The sequence below is a fragment of the Otolemur garnettii genome, unplaced genomic scaffold (genome assembly GCF_000181295.1).
Source record: "Otolemur garnettii isolate 467f Iridium unplaced genomic scaffold, OtoGar3 scaffold00056, whole genome shotgun sequence".
NCBI lineage: Eukaryota > Metazoa > Chordata > Mammalia > Primates > Galagidae > Otolemur > Otolemur garnettii.
In genome coordinates, this window is record NW_003852451.1 from 3407190 (window position 1) to 3426510 (window position 19321).

The 19321-nt window shown below is 45.6% G+C and overlaps 2 protein-coding genes across 2 annotated transcripts in view; both read left to right on the forward strand.

The window, feature by feature from the left end:
• PDE10A (phosphodiesterase 10A) overlaps positions 1–1694 on the forward strand; it is a 234935-nt gene extending 233241 nt beyond the window's left edge. The window contains exon 22 of the mRNA XM_012806706.1: positions 1577–1694. Within this exon, the coding sequence (XP_012662160.1) occupies positions 1577–1694 (118 nt within the window). The remainder of the gene's footprint in view (positions 1–1576) is intronic.
• A 14265-nt stretch (positions 1695–15959) lies between these two features.
• Positions 15960–19321, forward strand: part of CUNH6orf118 (chromosome unknown C6orf118 homolog) — a 15035-nt gene continuing 11673 nt past the window's right edge. The window contains exons 1-3 of the mRNA XM_012806707.1: positions 15960–16625; positions 18054–18176; positions 18988–19047. Coding sequence (XP_012662161.1) covers positions 16188–16625; positions 18054–18176; positions 18988–19047 — 621 coding nt within the window. The 5' untranslated portion in view covers positions 15960–16187. The remainder of the gene's footprint in view (positions 16626–18053; positions 18177–18987; positions 19048–19321) is intronic.

The window sequence follows — 19321 nt, forward strand, 5'->3', positions numbered from 1 at the left end:
TTTTTTTTTTTCCTATTTAAGAGATGGTTTCTCTTTTCTCTTCTCTCCTGGGGAGATAAACATAATATTCCAGCTTATTTTTGTGAACCCTACCTGACCTTAATTAGTGGTTAGTTTAATAACATCTTCGCCCTATTAAATAAGGGCTGAACCATGATGGACAGATACGGAGTGTGAGCCAGAACTCATCTCGATGGGCTTAGGGTTACCGTTGGCGAGAAACTCGAGTATCACTCTGAATTTAGACCCATTGTTAGTAAAGTCCTAACCATCTTCAGAAGTCTTTTCCTATCCAAAAAGTCTCTGTCTTTTATGCTAGATATTTAGAAACCAGCAGAAGGAGTGCGGTCTGTGATTGTCGAGCACTGGAAAGGTTACTGGGGAGCGTTGAAAGCTTTGGCAGTCTGGTGTTCAGCTTTTTTTGGCATCATCGATACACTCCTGCTTCAGTACACTTGGCTGAACCACATAATCCCTTAAAGGGCATTTTCCTCTTATTAGCAATTAAAAATTGGTTATGTATCATTACTGTTCAAGGAGACACTATGTCTTTCTACAACATATCAGAAAATCTCTAGGATCTGGAGAAGTAATACTTGATGGTGTGGCACAGAAGTTAAAAGTGTTAAGCTTCGCAGGTTATATGGCAGGGATTTCTTTTGTCCAAAAGTGTTTCAGCATATTTGCTAATGGTAATTTAGGAGAAGAAGTTGAAAACTGTACTTTGTATGAATTTGAATTTGGTGTCTGGCAATTCCAAGGTTCCAAGATTTTGATTTTGTATGTAAATAAGCAGTCGAGCAGGAAATGATAATAGGAGACAGGAGCCCTACCAGCTTAGCCATAAAGAAGATGATGGCTGTGTGGTGGTTGTGACCACATGAATAAAAGAAGCTTATGATGCCCATGATGTTTGCAGTAAAGACACTGAGAAAAAGATTAGAGGACTTGGTAGGGGAGGAGGCGAGCCTGCAGTTCAGATAAGGGATTGCGGAGCACAAAGAAAGGTCTTACTGTAACAAGGAAATTTCACAAGTCTGTGCCAGTTGTAACTTAAGATGACTTGTTTATGTATGGTACAGTGTTCAAAATAAAGACACTCCAAGTTTCAAGTGCAATATTCTAGGGCCTAATTAAGGCCTCCCGTCAGCACGTTCCCACCTCTCGGGCTGAAGGCCCAGCCATCCATCTTATCATGGCGTGTCCCTGCCTCTCCTTCCTCCCCTTTGTCCAAGTGTCCCTCGCAGGAAGTGCTAGGGGCCGTTCACTCCCTTTTAATGTCAGCCCTTCTCTCTCATGCACTGAGGAGTGACAGATCCTGAGTGTTACCTTGACCTTCGTGGGGGTCCGGAGGACATGGTGTCCCTGGTGCTCTGTTGGTTCTGAGGCTCTTTCCTGAGAAGATGCCATGACAGCCGGCCTGACCACAGCACCCGAGTGCTTGTCAAAGTCAGGGTGGCCCCCGCACCAGAAGCGCTTGTGCATAGCTGCACCCCAGGGCTGATGGCTAGTTTCTGAGACAGAGCCCAGAAGTCTGTGTCTAAACTTCTCCTGTAACTGCACCTGTTACCCGCAGGGATAACCTCCAGCAGTGGGAGAAGGTGATCCGAGGGGAGGAGAGTGCCGTGTGGATCTCAGCCCTGCCTACGGCCCAGGGGGCCTCCGAGAAGCCTCCAGGGAAGAGCGACCACTGACCCCTCTGAGGAGCTCTCCTGCCTAAGCATTCTCATCTTGCTTCTGTGACTTTTTTCTTTTATTTTTGTGGGAGACCTACGCCTGTAACTGGGGTGCAAACCTCTCCAAGAAAGTAACATCAAGGCGAGATGCCAGGCAGATGCCCTCCTGCCAGTGCCATCTGTAAGGCATCTCGGGCAGCGGACGCCAGGACTACTGTGTTGAGAGCTCGGCCAGCCAAGAGACTCCATTTGACTTGTGAACTGGCCTTTTCTAATAGGCTAATATTGCTGAGGCCTTAATGGAAATGGACAAAAATTATTCAGAAGGGGTACTTTTCCATTGTATCTTTCCAATGAGGGTTTAAAATGGTACTACTATGGCATTGTACTTTGGCTTTAACACCAGTGTCACTTTGATGTTGTTGGTTTTAAATAGGAATTTTTACACGTTACTATTGTGAACGTTCCTGTGTGAGCTGTAAGGCTTGTTGTTAATTTGAGTTGCAACCCCAGCCTCAGGGCAGGCGTCAATTGAGATCACAGTGTAAGAAGTGGTAGAGAAGTCTAATTTAGTTTCAAATCTTTAGGAATTTAGTGAAGTGGACTAAAGTGTATTCTTTAAGTTTATATTAAAGGGCTTAGATGATTACATTTAATATTAAAGGGAGTAGGCTGTCCTTTGGGAAGAAATGCCGGCCAACACCACAGTGAAGCTCAGAACTTCAACTATCAATTCAAAAAATGTCAAATAATTTAAAAAATTTTTCCTCATTGTCATTTTGGCAAATTTACTGAACCCTTTGCTTAACAAACAAAATAAAAGCAAGGCATTGCGATTTTTTTAAATGGATAAGTTTTATGGATGTAAAATGTGAATTTTAAATAATGATTCCTTTATATTTTCACTGTCATTACAAAATTTTAGACTCATATTCAAAATGAAAAGTTCTCTCTAAAAATTATTTCATTAAATACCATACATTTCTTTTTTAAAAAATGAGATTAAATCATAAAATGTAAGTCTTTTGTATTTTATTTTGATCCACCCCATTCTCTCCCATTTATTTCCATCCTCATGTTAAGCGATCATATTTCAACAACTTTCACGGAGTGAAAGTTGAGGAGGAAAGTAGGACAGTCACATTACGCCTGTAATTTCTGTCCTCCGTACTCTTCTCACAGATCGAATACCTACAGAGAAACCTGTGGGTTGGGTGGTTTATTCTGTGTGACTTCTTGGTTGACTGATATTTCCATATAATGTAAATGTTTTTAAAAATATGAAGGAAACAGTGTGGACCCCTTCCTACAAAGATTACACGGCAGTCACTACTGGGGCATGTTAATACTTTAAAGATTTGGGCACAATGGACAGTAACCTCTGACCCTGAGGTTACTTCTAAGCTGAAGGAAGTAGAGTCTCACACAGGGTCCAGCTAGTCCAGGACAAGTGGGTTGTTCACTGTTCACATGGAAGAACACTGGAATATTACCGTTAATGAAACAAAGTTTTTAAATATGCTTCTACATATTTAATATTATATACATTGTTGTTTATATGAGCTTGGTTTTGCAGAATTAAATCAGAGGCTTCTACAACATGGTTTATTGATGTTGTAGCAGAGTTAGCTATACATAGACATTGTTCTTATGTTAAAATTAACACTATGTGTTCAATTTCCTTATGGGCTTAAGAGAGTTGCCATCTTCTCTACATGGAGTTGCATTTGCTATTTTAATTATTTACAACATGAGGTAAAAATGTCATAACTGAAAGGAGATGAATACGACTGTGGCTAGATGCACACACAGCTACACGCACATGGATGGATGTCATGTATGTAGACTCACGGAGCTGTCCGTGCCACAGCCTCATGTGCAGGTGCGGGCACACACCCCCACATGGGATATACATGCATGACATACACGTGAGTCAGGAGAGAAAGGCAGGCAAACATGCATGAAAAGTAAATACCAACCTTCAACTTGGAAGAATATCAGTCTTCAAAAATGGTGATGTTTTTGTGTTAGAAGATATACATTACTTGATGCAGAGTTAACTAGAAAGTGTCTTTTTTGTTACTGTATTAATTGAATTTAAGCTCTAAAACGCTGCACATTTTTCTGCATACAAGTTTATGAAACCAGGTTCCACCAAATATAACTTCAATTATAAAACTTAATTTAGTCATCTGATTTAACTTGGAGACTGAATTGCCGGAGGGAGGACATCCTGCAAGATTATTGTTTAATTAAAAGGATTTTAAAGGAATCCAGAAATTCTGCTTGAAAATACAGAAAAACAATCATGGAGGTTGGAGTCGTATGGCTATTTTTGAATTTTTTAAGTTGCTTTTTCAGATAAGATCATTACAGAAAATTCTCTAATTTCTTATACTCAAGTGTTATATTGTGTGACCTCTACTTTGAACAGTTTCCCAAAGCAATGTATGGATTTACTGGTTAGTTGATTTCTTGTGAAATAAGAGAAGCACAGTGTGAAGGAAAGACAATATTCTCATGTAAACTGTTAATACCCCTTTTACCGCGTGGGAGACTTTCTTAGTAATCATAGATTAACCTAAAATGAAAGGGTCCAGGTTACATTGATACTTAGTTAATAATTTGTTTTAGAAACTATGTGGTGAAGAGTGTTTTTGTCTTTGGCAGATAAATTTAGCAGACTTTTTAGTTGTTCCTTATCTTTTCCCCAGAACTTTTCTTAAAAGGACAGTGTAATACCAGAAGTTAGGCACATGGATCTTACAGTGAATTTTTCATTAAGGGAATATTTTATACTAGGCCAAATTTTCTCTGTCCCGTATAAATGTGGTGACCATCTATGAGTATATGTAGAATGTCCAATTTGCAGTGATTTATATTGATTATGATAATTTACGAAAAATAAGGTTTATAGTCACCTGCAATTATTCCATTATCCTTCTAGACATAACGAAAATATTTTTAGCTAGAAATGTTTTGGAAATGTAAATGCATATCAAGAACTCAAAATTCTAAATTCAGGCAATGTAGTAAAATCCTAAAATCTAATCATCTCATTAATTAGCAGATGACTGTGGATTAATTAATTAATTAATCAATGAGAACCACTTTAAATGCAGTGAATGTAGAAGCTAATTCTCAAATATGATCTAACTCCTAGGGCAGGGACTGTGATCCATTTCTCAGCTTCGCTTATGTCAAAGAAGCATATGAGAAACCAGTATCGCAAAAGAGATCCACTTAGAAACGTCAGCACAGTGTCCCTCGTGCCTGCTGTTCTCCAGGTGACCAGGCAGGATTGTACAGGTGTTACAGTGGTATTCCAAGAGACTTGTTCTCTTAGCAGCAAAAACAGAATGAATTTGAAGCTAGATCTGTTCAGTGTAGGTTTCCTCTTTTTAGCATGCTTTTAAGATTTTTTTGGTTTAATTTTGTACAACCTCAGTGAATTTTGCTTCATTGATGTGTTCATGTACACACTAGATATGTTTGTACAGAATATAATTAGATACATAAATCCTTAGATAGATGGATTTTTAAATAGGTTTAGATTTTGATATTGTGTTTCTGGTCTTTTAACTCAAAATTAAGGTTTGAGCTTTAATAGAACTAAATTACTCACCATGCCTTGGCCTGTGCCTTTATTTTCAATACTGCGATCAACCTCCTCATTCATGTACTCATTATTTTGCTTTCCTTGTTTTTCTATAATTGAAAACATTTAGAGGGACGTCCTTGGTTAATTTTGTCCGATTGAGTAAGTGGGATCGTTCTCTCCCCATCAGCTTACTTTTATTTGACTTCATTAACATACCCTGGTGACTGTTATATCAATGAGTTGTTCAGATTCAGTCTTTCCTGCAAGAACTGTGACACTGATTATGATGTAATTTTGTTGGGTTTTCGTTATATAAGCATGACTTTGATTTTGAAAATCATTTCTCTGTTATGTATTTCAAATGTGTTTGCTTTCTACACTTCATCGATTTTATTTAGGCTTTTATTCTTTAAGGACTATATTCAGCTGGTCACTACAATGGATCCCTTCTGTTCAAAGTCTTAGTCTGATCTGAAAATCATTGTGAAATTGGCTGAGTGTGCTGTCAGCTGGCGTTTCCCTCAGGCTTGTCAGCGCATGGCTGTCCCATTTTCCCATGAGCATAAGTATTTATCCTGATACACCTTTGGCTGCATCTTTAAACATTTATATTAGGTTTCAGTAAGTGACAAGCCAATGCAGTACACACTTTGTAAAATCTTTTTTCACTGGCTATTGTGGTGTTCTGAAGCATTGGATGCATGTAATGTGATGGATAAGAACAGCAAAAAAGAAAGGAAGACAGTCCCAGCGGCGTGCTCCTTCCAGACTAGACACTGGAACAAGAGAGAGAGATCGATGTTTCCCAAGAAACGCTCACCACATTCCCTTGATTTTTCTCTCCTCCCCTCAACCATGGAAAGCTGTGTTTTTAAGTCACGGGTAGTCCACCTGCTCTTTACTGCAGGTGTGAGAAACTGAATGTCACCCACGGACCCCGGCAGAAACTCACAGCCAAATACGGTTTGCCACATAGGAAAGTAGGTTCAGTCTTTAGCTATTTTTTGTGGTACTGTGTATTTGCAGAAGTTTAAGTGGAAAGTTTGTACTTCTATTGTATAATTAAGTTTTAACAGTTTTAATACTCTATCCCAACAAAATATCATTATATTGTGGGCATTGCAGCCCTTGTTTTTTTTCTTTAGTCACTTCAATATCTAGTCCTATGCTGTATCTCAGCCTGTATCAGTGACAGTTGGGAACATTATTTTCAAACTGATCTGTTACGTGGTGTATATGCTATGTGTTCTTTAGTGTGCAAATTGAAAGTACGATAGATTTATCACAGAGGTGTTTCTGCACAGTGCCCCTATATTTGAAAATACATGCTTGCCCAAAACACTGTGAAACAGTTACCAAAATTTGTACAAATTCTGCATCTTGACTCTTTCTAAAAAGAACAAGTGACTTTCTTTTTACATAAACATATGAACAAAAGTGATTCTATATCTGGATCTAAATAAGGCATCTAAGAGTATACTGGTGGTAATTTCCTTGCTGACCAAAAACTGCCAGAGTGTGACAGGGGCCATGTGCTGTCAAAAATACGCTGCTCCTAACAGACTGAGGGTGGAGCCAGTGAGTCTGCATCCAGAGTCAGCAGGCCCATTATCAGACAGAGAATTTCAAGTTAACGATATTCAACTTTATCATAGTTGATGAGTTAGTAAATTTAAAAAATGATTTTATATGGATGACATAAAAATCTTTGTAAACTGCGCAAGTGCAATAATTTAAAGAGGTCTTAACTTTGCATTTATAAATTATAAATATTGTACATGTGTGTAATTTTTCATGTATTCATTTGCAGTCTTTGTATTTAAAAGAAACATTTACTGTTATGTTTGTATAATAGAACAGTAGTCATTTATTATAACCTAAGCAAGTTGTAAATAAATTCATAATTCAAACTGCCAGTATCTATGCATATATGGGTGTTACATTGCAAAATCTATCTTTGTTTTACCATTCTTAGCACAGCAAGAATTCTTTTGTCAATATGTAATTATACATATAAAGTATATATATGTATGATACATGAAATATATATAGAAATGTTCATAATTTTAATGGATATCCTTTGGTGTGAATAATTGAATACAGAGTTTTTAAAATACAATCTTTCACGTTTATCATTTGCTCTCATTTGTGGGGAAGGTAAGAGACACAGCATGAAAGCTCATTGAATACCCTCCAGGCCTTGATTGCCTGGAAGACGCCCAGTTAGCGTTGAAGGACTGTGTTTTGTTTGCTACTGACATTTTCTACAGAAAGGATAACACAACATAAAATGTTAAATTTTGTGAGATGATTTGCTACATCCATTGTGTAATGATAAAGGTCAAAGGCTGTCTGGGGAGACAATGGATTAGCAGTTGCCTCGGACCGGGAAGCCAGTCTGTCCCCAGGAGCACATCCTTGTGAAGAGAGAAGGGCTGTGTAGGGAACAGGGGGTCTGGTGCTCACGTGGACATGTTGGGGCTCCTTCTGTGATAGTAGGAACAATTTCTGGGGTAAAACCTCTAAAGTCTATACACAATTATAAGCCTACTCATGGTTTTACCTTTAAAAACTCTGCTTAAAGAAACTTGATTTTGGTTATCTCTGCTTGCCAGCTGATGGGCAGACAAATGACAAGTATTTAAGACTAAAAAGTTAAAGTTCATTTTATCCCCAGACCCTCCCCATGCCTGAAAATACTAGAACTAAATTTCGGAGTCAAAAAAAAAAAAAAAAGCTTACTGGAATAAAGGCCAGCTGCACTGTTAAATGTAAGTGTCCCAGCCTTGTGACTGAGGAGGAAAAGGTAGATAGGCCTCAAAACGGGACTCTTTAATACCGAATTCGTACTAAGAGAATGCTGTATACCAGGACGGACAATCATGTTCACAAACTCACCTTAACTTTTTCTGAGAATTACATTAACACCAGGGAGACTGAACAGGGTCTGGTGAGCGAGACCAGGCAGCTCCAGGGTTGGCTGTTCCCCAGTGACAGTGAATGTCTTTGCTTCTTAGCACTTTGAGCTTCCCTTCAATCAGGTCACATGGACCCAGTTACAGAATGGGTCCCTGATGCTCCCTGTCCCTAGATTGTGACTTTTTCAATTCTGCTGGTTTCATTCCTTACACTCTTATAATCACAAACGACAAACAGAACACAAAACAATTAAACATCTCAATGATTTCAACTCTTTCTCTTATCCCTAGCTACCACTTGACCTCCGTGTCAGGTTGCAGTTGTGTTTTGAAAAGGGCTGTCAGCACTTCACTCCCTCTCTGAGTGCCTATGCCAAGAATTTACTTCCTCTGACTTTTTGTCACCTCATCTGGGAGGGTTCAGTCAGAAAATAATGGTCCCCAAAGAGGTCCACATCTTAATCACCAGAACTGATAAAGATGTGAGGTGACCAGGTAGTGAAGGCAGTGGACAGAATTAAGGTTGCTAATCTGCTGGCTTTAAGATAGAAAGATTGTCCCCCTCCTCACCACCCTTCCCAGCCTCCTGTACAGCCTGGATTATTTGTACAGGTCCGATGCAATCACAAGGGTCCTTGTATGTAGGAAAGGGAGACTGGAGGGTGTCTGCTGGGGGAAAGCCTTGCACAGCTTCTGCTTCCAAGGGCCAAGAGTGCAGGCGGCGCTGGAAGCTGACAAAGGCAAGGAAGGGGCTTCTTGGCTCCAGTTTCCAGAAAGAACCAGCCTCGGGTTCATGCAGTGAAACCCACTCCAGGCTGCGGTGGGAGAGTAAGACATCAGTATCGTTTTAAGCACCTAAATTTGCAGTTATTTTTAAGAACAGGCACAGGACACAAATAGGCCTTCCCTGATCCTCTTGGTAAGACTCGCCACTGCATTTTAAAAGTCTTACTACCACACCTCATTCCTTTTCATTTGCAGCTTAATCATAGATTTTCCTTTTCTCTTGATGGCAACCTTATATTTCTCTTGATGGAAACCTTCGATTTCCTTTTAAAAATCAGGAAGTATAGTAGTGTTCCATTTGGTAACACTATTTGGCAGTGGAGAGGCAGACGACACCCTCGGTACACCAGGGTTGTGGACATTGGTACAACCCCTTTGGAGGACCATGTGGCCAGCTTTGTCAACATTACCTGGCTGGGCGAGGGGACCCAGGGCGTCAGCAGGGGATGTGAAAGCTAAGGCAGGGGGCAGCACGGAGCCCACAGGCGGTTTGCTGGCCAAGGAAGTCGCAGCACAGCCTTCTGAGAGCCAGCTGGCTGTCACGTGCGCGTGTGTGGGATGATTCCCAAGGCGCTTTTTCAAGAGAAAAAAGGTAAGTGGGTGTGGAAGTATCATATGGTCCTTGTGTAAGAGAAAGGACGGGGACATCGTCCGTGTGAATTTTCTTGTCTGCACCGACTGCCTGCCGGGAGTTCCATGAGAACCTTGTCAAACAGCTTTTCTGTGAAGACAGTGACCAGAGGGTGGGGAGCCCTACAGGGGACTGTCACGGCTCACCCTGGAAAATCCCGTCTCCATCCTCACCCGAGAGTCCCAAATCATTTTTACAGCTGAAAAAAATACTGCAGTTGAGCATTTGGAACCAAGTATAGACAAGTAATAAACACCATTTCAAAGTCAGAAGGGCAGTTTTCTGAAGGAGGAGGAGCGGACGCGGCGGGAGGGGCGAGGCGGCTCCTTCCCTGGCTCCGGGACGCGCCTTCTTTCCGCTCTTGCTGCTGCTTCCTCGCCTGGCCGCACTTTGGAGTCTTAGTTATCTCGCCCTCAAATGCTACTTTAAAATAAAGTGTTTACAACATAGTCCGGAAAATCACCTTTAGGACAAAACAAAGTCTACCCCCGAGAAGGTCACAAATAACTGTCTCAGGAGACTCCACTCTCCTGGACCGTGGCCAGCCGGCGCTTGAACCTCAGTTCTGCGGCAGCGGCCAGAACATTCCGTGGGACGCTCTGCGACCGGGATCTTCTGTCAAGCACCTGCTTAAGAGGAAAAAAGTTTCGGCAGGGCCGGGCTGGGTTCCAACCCTCCAGCTCCGGCGCATGTGGCTGGCGCCCTAGCCGCTAAGCTACAGGCGCCAAGCCCAGGGGAAAGTTTTGTTTGTTTGGGGGGATGAAAAAACAAGCTTGCTAGCTTTGATGGAAATGGCCCCGCCAAAAGCTACGGTTGATGATGCAAGAGACAGACGGAAAGACACACTAGCCAAGGCGCCCTGACGAAGCCGGAGGGGGTGGGAGGGAGACGGACCGGAGGCCTCGGGACTTCCGCCCGAGATGGGCGCAGACGCGCGGGCCGGTGCCTCCCGCGCCGCCACCTGCCGCGCGCAGGTCGCCTCCTGCAGCGGAGCCGTGGCAGTACTCGCTCACCTGAACCATTTTTCAGGGGCTGTGAGTTGTCTTCCAGACACCGGCGCCCTAGCGCCCTTCGGCCTCCTGCCAGGCCCGTCTTTGTCCTTCACCTGGAATTTCTTAGACACACCAGCCGGCTCTCCGGGGCGCGGGAGGCACAGAGACGCCTAAGTATGGTTGCAGGTTTGTTCACCTTTGAGCAACAAACTCTAGTAGCAGAAAGACAGTAACTGGAAACGTTTATTTTGAGCCAGACCCCTTCCCAGCCCATTAGTCCTCTGCCTCGATGGCTGTCCCCTCCCCCATCCGCGCGGTCAGGCCCTGGGGCCGTCCACGGAGTCCTCCACCGCCTCCACCACTCAGGCCGTGCGCGGGCTGCTCGGGTCACACTGCGCTGTACTCCCAAATCGCCTCCCGGAGCGCATTTCTACACGCTCAGCGACCTGAGGACAGCTGAACTGCTAGTTCCCCGTCTTGAAGAGGGTGGCGATGGAAGGCTGGGTAAGAACAAGCCGCCGCCCGAGTCCCTGGGCGTCCTCCTGGTTCTCCGCGGGCTGGTTTTAGGATGTGTCAAAGCGCCACCTAGAGCGGAGAAACCGGACCGCAGCCACACTGATGGAAACGCGGCGTTTGTACGCGCAGTTTGCTTGCACAATCTGCACGGTGAGCAGCTCTGTGATTCCACATAGAACCCTGACCTTGTTTTTAAATATCTACATTTTAAAATGTGAACCCCAATGAAATTTGTATGTCTTGATTTTTTTTTCATTTTTTTGCAATGATCGTCAATAGATTCGCGCGGCGCCTGTGGTTCCAAGGAGTAAGGCACCGGCCGCAGATGCCGGAGGTGGCGGGTTCAAACCCAGCCCTGGCCAAAAATAAAAAAGAAGAAGAAGAAGATTTTCAATGGATTAATTGCTATAAAACTTCCTAATCACTTCTCCAAGTACATGTTTTGAATTGAGAAGAAAGATTGTATTTCATATCTGTGATGCTAGTAACGTGAGCAAACTGTAAGTTAACTATGCAGGTGTCAGAAGCAATAAATCCAACTTTCTGTGCCAAAAAAACAAAAAAAATCTGGCCTCAAGGACGACTTGAAACCTGTCTCTGGCAGATCAATTCGCTGAACCTGTAAGGAAATAATTAAGTCTGTTTCTGCCTCCAACACTTTGCTGGCTTACTTAGCAACAGGAGAGCTCTGGGAGGATTTGTAAGGCCTGGCTTACTTTCTGATCTTTGGCGTCTAAGGAGTGGATTGATTAATTTACCAGTATTTGTGTTCAGCCATATAAGGGATGACTTGGGGGAAACTTAGCTCCTGAAGACAAATTATTTTTCTTCTAATATAAATCAAGACTCTGTAATTCCATGGGAAATGAGCTTAATCTGTTTTGTGCCTTGGAGCAGGTATGAGGGCAGCACAGACTGGAGGCGGGGTAGCTCTCGGGGAGCCCAGCCTCATGTGGTAGCTCTCTGCCCCATAGCCTGCCGTAGGAGAAAGGTATGGACGCCTGTTGTCATCTGCCTGCCTGTCCATGCAGTGTGGAAATGATGGGATATTTTAGAATCTATGAAGTAGCCATTTTAACTGAATTCTGAGCAGAAAGGCTGGTTTCTTCATCTCTGATAGTTGGCTGTCAGAAGCCGGGGCTGCCACCCATTTGATTCTCCTCCACAATTAGCTGCAGGGCAGGGGGCCAGGGCATGTGCTGTCTGGTGGGCATGCACTTAGACATCCTTGGTGGGCATTTTTGCGTCAACATTTCTAGTTGTGGTTAGATGTCTAAATACTGAGAACATTGAAGAGAGAAAATCAGCGAGCCCTTTGGTAACCTTTTCCCGGGTTAAATTCAAGCACACCTGGTCATGGAGGCCCCTAGGCTAGCAGGTGAGGGTACGGCAATTCTGTGCTTTCCAGATTGTTCACACTTGAAGTATCTGACCGGGATCAATGGAAACAAAACCAAACCCAAACCCTGTGCTCCCCAAATCTCTCACTGCACTGGCTGATGGTCTGATTTCCTTCTCTCAGCTTAGTGAGGTGAGTGCTGTGTGTGACAGCTGGCTCATTTCAGAGCTGTGAGCAGTAGTTTCAGAGTTACTCCTAACTACACTCTAATTCTTTTTGGCAGAAAGAAATAGGAATGGAATCACAGTTTTCAAAGATAGGGTGAGGTTTTACCTCTGTAGCCCCTGGCCACGTGGGAGAGCCCGAGGACAAGCACAGACTCTGAGGTGTAAAGATGGGAGCTTATACTTTATACACCTGGATATTCTACTCCCCGCTGACTGATTCTGCATAGCAGATATTTACATTATGATTCATAACAGTAGCAAATTTACAGTTATGAAGTAGCAACGAAAATAATTTTATGGTTGGGGGTCACCACAACATGAGGAACTGTATTAAAGGGTTGCAGCATTAGGAAGGTTGGGAACCACTGATCTAAGTAAAGACCAGCTAGATTTTGAGCCCTAGACTTTAGCAAGGAATTAGAAAGCACAAGGATATTTTGATGTTTTTAAAATCACAAAAAGTGTTTTATTTTAAAAAGTATCAAGCCTTATTTTCTGAAAAGTCAAAAATTAAAAAATAATAATAAAGTAAAACAGGTGAGCAAACATCTTGTACACGCTATTCAGGAAGGTCTGAGTCGTAGAAGAGGGGAGGGCTCAGGGAGGGAGATTCCCTGGCAAGAGCTTGTGACCTGATGGCTCAGCTGCCAATCTGCAGGGGGAGGGGCATAGAATGTTTGCCGTTTCCACGGGAACAGCCTAGCCCAGGCTGCTGGGTGGAAAGGAGGCGCGATGGCTGAGCACTTGGAGCCTGGATGTAAGTGGATGTTGAGTCTTATGTTGGCTTTTGATGTTTGCCTGGCGTTCGATTGCCTAGAATCCAGCTTCCCTGAACCAGTCTGAAAAGTGAAGACATTTTCTGGTGTCTGCAGATCAGCTGCAGGGGTGCTGGGGTCAGGGAAGGATTTGGGCATGGGCCTCCTTCTCTGGGAAACCTAACAGTAACCAAGTACCAAGGCAGGGCATGTGAGTGTGCACAGCACGAGGATGTGCAGAGTGTGTACACATGTGAGTGTGAGCGATGGAGGGAGGGGCAGGTTTCTGGCACTCTTAAAGAGAAATTTTCTGAGGCACGTTGCCCTTCCCCTGACTTCACTAAAGGACCACAAGGCCCAGAGCATCCATCTCCATCGTGTGTGAAGCACATTCCGTTCTTGGTCTCTCACTTCATGTAGCTTCGTAACCCTGAAGGCTGGGTGTTAATGGGGTCTTATGGATGGGAGTTTAAGGGCAAGGCTGCTGCTCTTCCCACACCTGCTGGGCCTGAAAACTGATCAGATGACATCTGGGTGGAGGGAGAGATTGCTGGACTGAATTAAACAGTCTAAATTGTACAATACTTAAATGAAAAGTGTTTTATTGTGTCACAGTGTTCTGAGTACTGTTTATGTGCAGGTTAGTGGCCGCTTGAGAGCTCAGGCCCTGGAGGCAGCTTATCATATTAGACATAATTGCATCATTTGTATCTCAGTTTCCTCATCTGTCAGGGGAGCACAGTCGCAGTGCCACCTCCTGCGCCGTGGTGAGGGTCCCATTAGCGCCCCACACACTAGCTGTGCAGCAGACAGCTGTGGTAAAAGGTCTCCCAGCCTTGGAGGTGCTGTCTTTTACTTGAATATAAAAATGCTTCTCGACTCACTACTGTAACCCACCGGAGGCTGAAGGTATTGCAAGTCAAAACGCTTAGATCCCTGACCCCGTGAGCATCAGAGCCTGCCTGGCCAACCTTCAATGGTGCAGGCACTGACATTCACCTCCACTTGGGAAAACCGTGTCACATGAAGCTGCTCTTTGATAAAGTGCTGACCATCTTGTGGAACGCACTCCCTACTGCACAGGTCCTGAACGTGTGATTTCTGCTGAGCACTGTCGGCACAAGTGAAGGACCCTGGTCTGTCCACACACAGCAGCAGCAGAGGTCTCACCATGTCCCTCTGGGCTAGGGTGGGGCTGTGCTGTGCCTGGGTGGCCACTGCAACCTCTCACCCCAAGGCCGATCCTAGTGCTCTGACCCCAGCCCTGCATCCCAACCCACTCTTAGGCAAAATGGAAATGTCCTGACTTTATTGTCACTGCTTACAGATGTGGATTAGGTGCAGAGATGGGTTTGCGTGTGGTCTGGGGCCCAGAGAACCCCCCTCCAGCCTCCTGTGCTCAGGGCCTGTGGAGTGAGGGAAACAAGGCAGGGGCTGGGGAGAGAGGCTTGTTCAGAAGCCAGTTCTCCCACTGGTCAACTGTCTGGACCTGACCTGGCCACATGAGGTCTCTCAGCATCCCTGTTTGACACCAGGCTGACATAGGCAGAAACCGCATGGGGAGCGATGGAGAGGAGAGGGTGAAGCTGCAGGCCCTTTGTCTCTCCCAGTACTCAGTGTCCCACAGCCACTGTCCTCACGGTGGAAACCACAGCAGAGGGGCAGTCTGGGCGGACCGGAGTTCTCTGAGTATTTAGTAAGGTGTGCCTGGTACTGAGATCTTTAGCACAGATACCTACCATTTACGAGCTGTCTGTTTTATGCCATGTACCTGTTTGCCAAAGATTGCATTTGGCTGCCAATCTACCATTTTGTGTGAGATGATTTTTTTCTGATTTTGCAGAGGAAGAAACTAAGGTTCAGAGAGAGCTTTTCATTCTCATATAGTTTGGAAACTGACTCAAAAGACTAAGTTTCCCTGATACTGTCCTCAGCCACATGCTGCAACAGAGCTCTGCCCAGGACACGTGTGAGGCCTGGCCCTCATGTGGGGGGTGTTGGGGTCCCCTCCACACAGCTGCGGACTTCTCTCTGTGGAGACGAGGCAGGAGGGGTGAACGGCCCATCAGTTGTCGAGGGGTTTGGTCAGGGAGTCCTCAGACATTTCGGAGAAAACCACAGTGTGAAGGACCTTGGGGAAACATCTTTCAGCATCCTCATGTAGAGTTATAATTCAGATTGCAGACTTTTCTTCTAGAACCTTTGCTCATATTGTCAGAAATACCCTGTCAAAGTACAGCACTCCACACTCCCTCCCGCTGGCGTCCAGGACTGGGACTTTCTGATGGGACACACTCTCTGGTCCAGTGGGTCCTGGTCCACACGCACCTTTGCCCTGCCGTGGGCGCGACTGGTAAGGTCGAGGCCAGGTGCTGCCGTCCTTTCTTTCCTGCCCCCCCCCCCCACACCCAGGGTGTGGGATTTGCCAGCTGAGCACGACACAGCTGCGTGCTGCAGGACTGGGAGTGGAGTCTAACAGACTTGTCTCTCCTGAGCAGTTTACCTCAAATGGAAGCACTGCGAGACCCCAGGGGTGAGGACTTTGTGCAATCTGAGGAGACTGCTGGACAAAATTCAGAGTGGCTACAGGGATGACATCTACCCCTACACCTCGGGGCATCTCAATCCCAACAAGCTCTACAGGCCTCCCGAGACGATCTTGTACCACTGGTCCAGTGCCCATAGGCCAAAGCCGCCAGACGTCCTCGATGTGAGAAGGCGGCCCCCGGAGAAGACTGCGCGGCAGATGAAAGAGGCTCTGGTCCACTTCACCATCAACACAGCTCTGCTTCCAGATGGCACCCAGGGTCTGCCGCCCCTCAGCTATCAGGCAGATGATTCCCACCCTTCAGAAGAGGATTTCATTAAGAGAAAGCTTCCAAAAGAAGAGAAAGAGGGGCTGAGGGAGGGCTCCCCTGATCACAGGAAGAGGGAGGAGCTCAGAGTGCCCGACCTGCAGGTGCTCAGGTACAAGGCAGCCGGCTCCAGCCGCGAGTGTGCCTTGTCACCCCCAGGCAGGGACCAGTACCACTATGTCAGCTCCTACTTAGCTGGGATAACAAAAGCGGACGGCTACAAGAAGTTCTTGAGTTTCCAAAAGGAAGTTCTTGCCAAGCACCATCTCCTGAGGAATGACTTCAAGGGGAACAAAGCAGCTGAGCACCACGAGAGGAAGCTGCACCAGGTGAGGGGGTGTGTCCCAGGTGGGGGGGGTGTCCCAGGTGGGGGTGTGTGTCCCAGGTGAGGAGGGAGTGTCCCAGGTGAGGAGGGAGTGTCCCAGGTAAGGGAGTGTCCCAGGTGAGGAGGGTGTGTCCCAGGTGAGGAGGTGCATCCCAGATTGAGAAGGGTGTGTCCCAGGTGGGAGGGTGTGTCCCAGGTGGAGGTGTGTCCCAGGTGAGGAGGGTGTGTCCCAGGTGGGGGAGTGCATCCCAGACTGAGAAGGGTGTGTCCCAGGTGGGGTGTGTCCCAGGTGAGGAGGGTGTGTCCCAGGTGGGGGAGTGCATCCCAGATTGAGAAGGGTGTGTCCCAGGTGGGAGTGCATCCTAGGTGAGAAGGGTGTGTCCCAGGTGGAGGGGATGCATCCCAGATTGAGGAGGAAGTGTCCCAGGTGGGGGTGTGTCCCAGGTGAGGAGGGTGTGTCCCAGGTGAGGGAGGTGTGTCTCAGGTGAGTAGGGTGTGTCCCAGGTGGGGGGGTTGCAACTCAGATTGAGGAGGGCATGTCCCAGGTGTGGGGGGTGCATCCTAGGTGAGAAGGGTGTATCCCAGGTGAGAAAAGTATGTCCCAGGTGGTGGGGTTGCATCCCAGATTGAGGAGGGTGTGTCCTAGCTGGGGGGATGCATCCTAGGACTGTCCACACACCTGGGCTGCTGCAAGGAGCCCAGGCCTTTGCGGGCACCGTTGACATGTCCAGGTGGGAGGTATTTGACATGATCAGGTCAGGGTAACACGGTGAAATGACAGAGGCTGCATGTGGAAACTGGTAAGGGGGAAGTTCATCAGAGGCTACAGTGCAGAGGTGGTGAACAAAATGTTGGTGGGAAAAACAGAAGGGTCTGTGAAGGGGGGTTGCTACTTAAATGTGAAATAAAAAGAACATGAGCATGGGGAGAGAGCTGGGGAGCTCGGCCCAGGGACCAGCTGTGTCTGTGCTAAGGGCCAGTGGGCCAGTATGAGGGGCTGAGCTTCTGGAGACAGCCAAGGGCTGGAGCAGCCCACGTTCACAGAGACTTTACCGCAGGTGGGGCCCATGCACAGCATTAAAGAAAATAGCTGTCTACCTGGGGAAATGTCCACACCTGGAGATTTGGGAGATGAGACTGGTGGAAGAGAGAAACGGGTGGGGGGAGGAATCCTGGAGGCAGAGTGAAGCCCTGAGCACAGGGTGAAGGGCAGGGTGAAGGGAGGAAGTAAAGGATGGGGGAAAATTGTTGGGTGGCCAGGTGCTGAAAGACTCAGCAGGGGCGGGATCAGGGCCACCTTGGTCTGCCACCTGCTCTACTGAGACAGTCCTCTGGATGATGGCAGCCATGTCCCTCCAGTTCCCGGCCCTAATAAATGCTGTTTTAAGGGGAGAATGGAGATGCCCTAAGTGGGCGGGTGCTGTTTCCCCAGGAGCTGCAGAGGGTCTGCACATGCGACCCACAGGAGTACAACAGACTGCAGGTCTTTGGAGATGTCTTTGAGGATATCTGCAACAGTTCTTTGATATTTGGTGATCTCCTGAGGGAAGTTAAGGTAAGAAACACCTCTTCTGCACAGCCGCAAGAACCAGGTGTGAGGCTCTGCATACATGAATAATCTCAGAGTCCCAGAAGTTCTGCCAAGTCCCACGGTCCCTTTGTACAGATGAGGATGACCACTCACAGAAACTGGAGGTGACCTGCCTGCAGCCAGAGGAATTACGAAAGGGCGGTGTGGAATGACCACCCCATTCGCTTTCCCCTAAGCCCATATTTTCCTGTTAGAGCTTCCTAATTACATATAACCTTCTATAAATTGAACATACGTTACATATAAGCTTTTGTAGTTATACATATGTAATATTTGAGTCCTTATGGAATTATATATTTTTTGTAGTTTTATGATGGAAACAATCTTCATATGGAAGCTGAGTTGAAATGAGATTGTCTAAAGATCATGCTGTTCTGAATTTTCCTAATGGGGAGGAATACTTAATGACAGGGGCGAACGGCCTGTCCTCCAGAGATGCCCTCCACACTGGGTGGCTCATCTCTGGCTGGTCTGCGGGCTCTCAGTGCACAGAACCTCTACATGCCAGGAGGGACTCTGTCATCTGTCAGCGTGCTGGGTGATTAATGGTTACCACCCAGAGATGCTTCAGAGAGGGTGTGCAGTGTTATAGCTGTCAGTGTGTTTAATCGAGTCTCTGTTTAATATGTTGTAGGAACATTTTATATTGTAATATTAAATTAGTAATATAGGAACATTTTATATAGTAATATTTTAAAATCTAAACTGACCTTATTTGCATACACAAAAACTCACCGTGTAATCTCCTAGTCCCGGTTTTCTGTGCTTATTGCAGGATGAATATGAGCTCTACATGGCCATTCTTCTGGACTCCCGCCCCACGGAAGAGTATAAGGTAACAGTTGTGAAGAACTCAAATAGAGCCTTTTGTTAATTCAAGGCTTCATGATTATTTCATGAAGAGAGAAAAGCATTGAATCCAAGAAGCCCTATTGGTGCCTTCATAATTATTTAGAATAGTCACTATTTTTTATAAGGCATGAGCTTTACTCTAGCTTAAGGACAATTATCAATCAATTTACATTCCCAGACTAATCCACCGATACAATCATCCTCATACAGTGTATGTGAGGTTTGGGAGCATAAATAGTGCTACGTCAGTCATTACC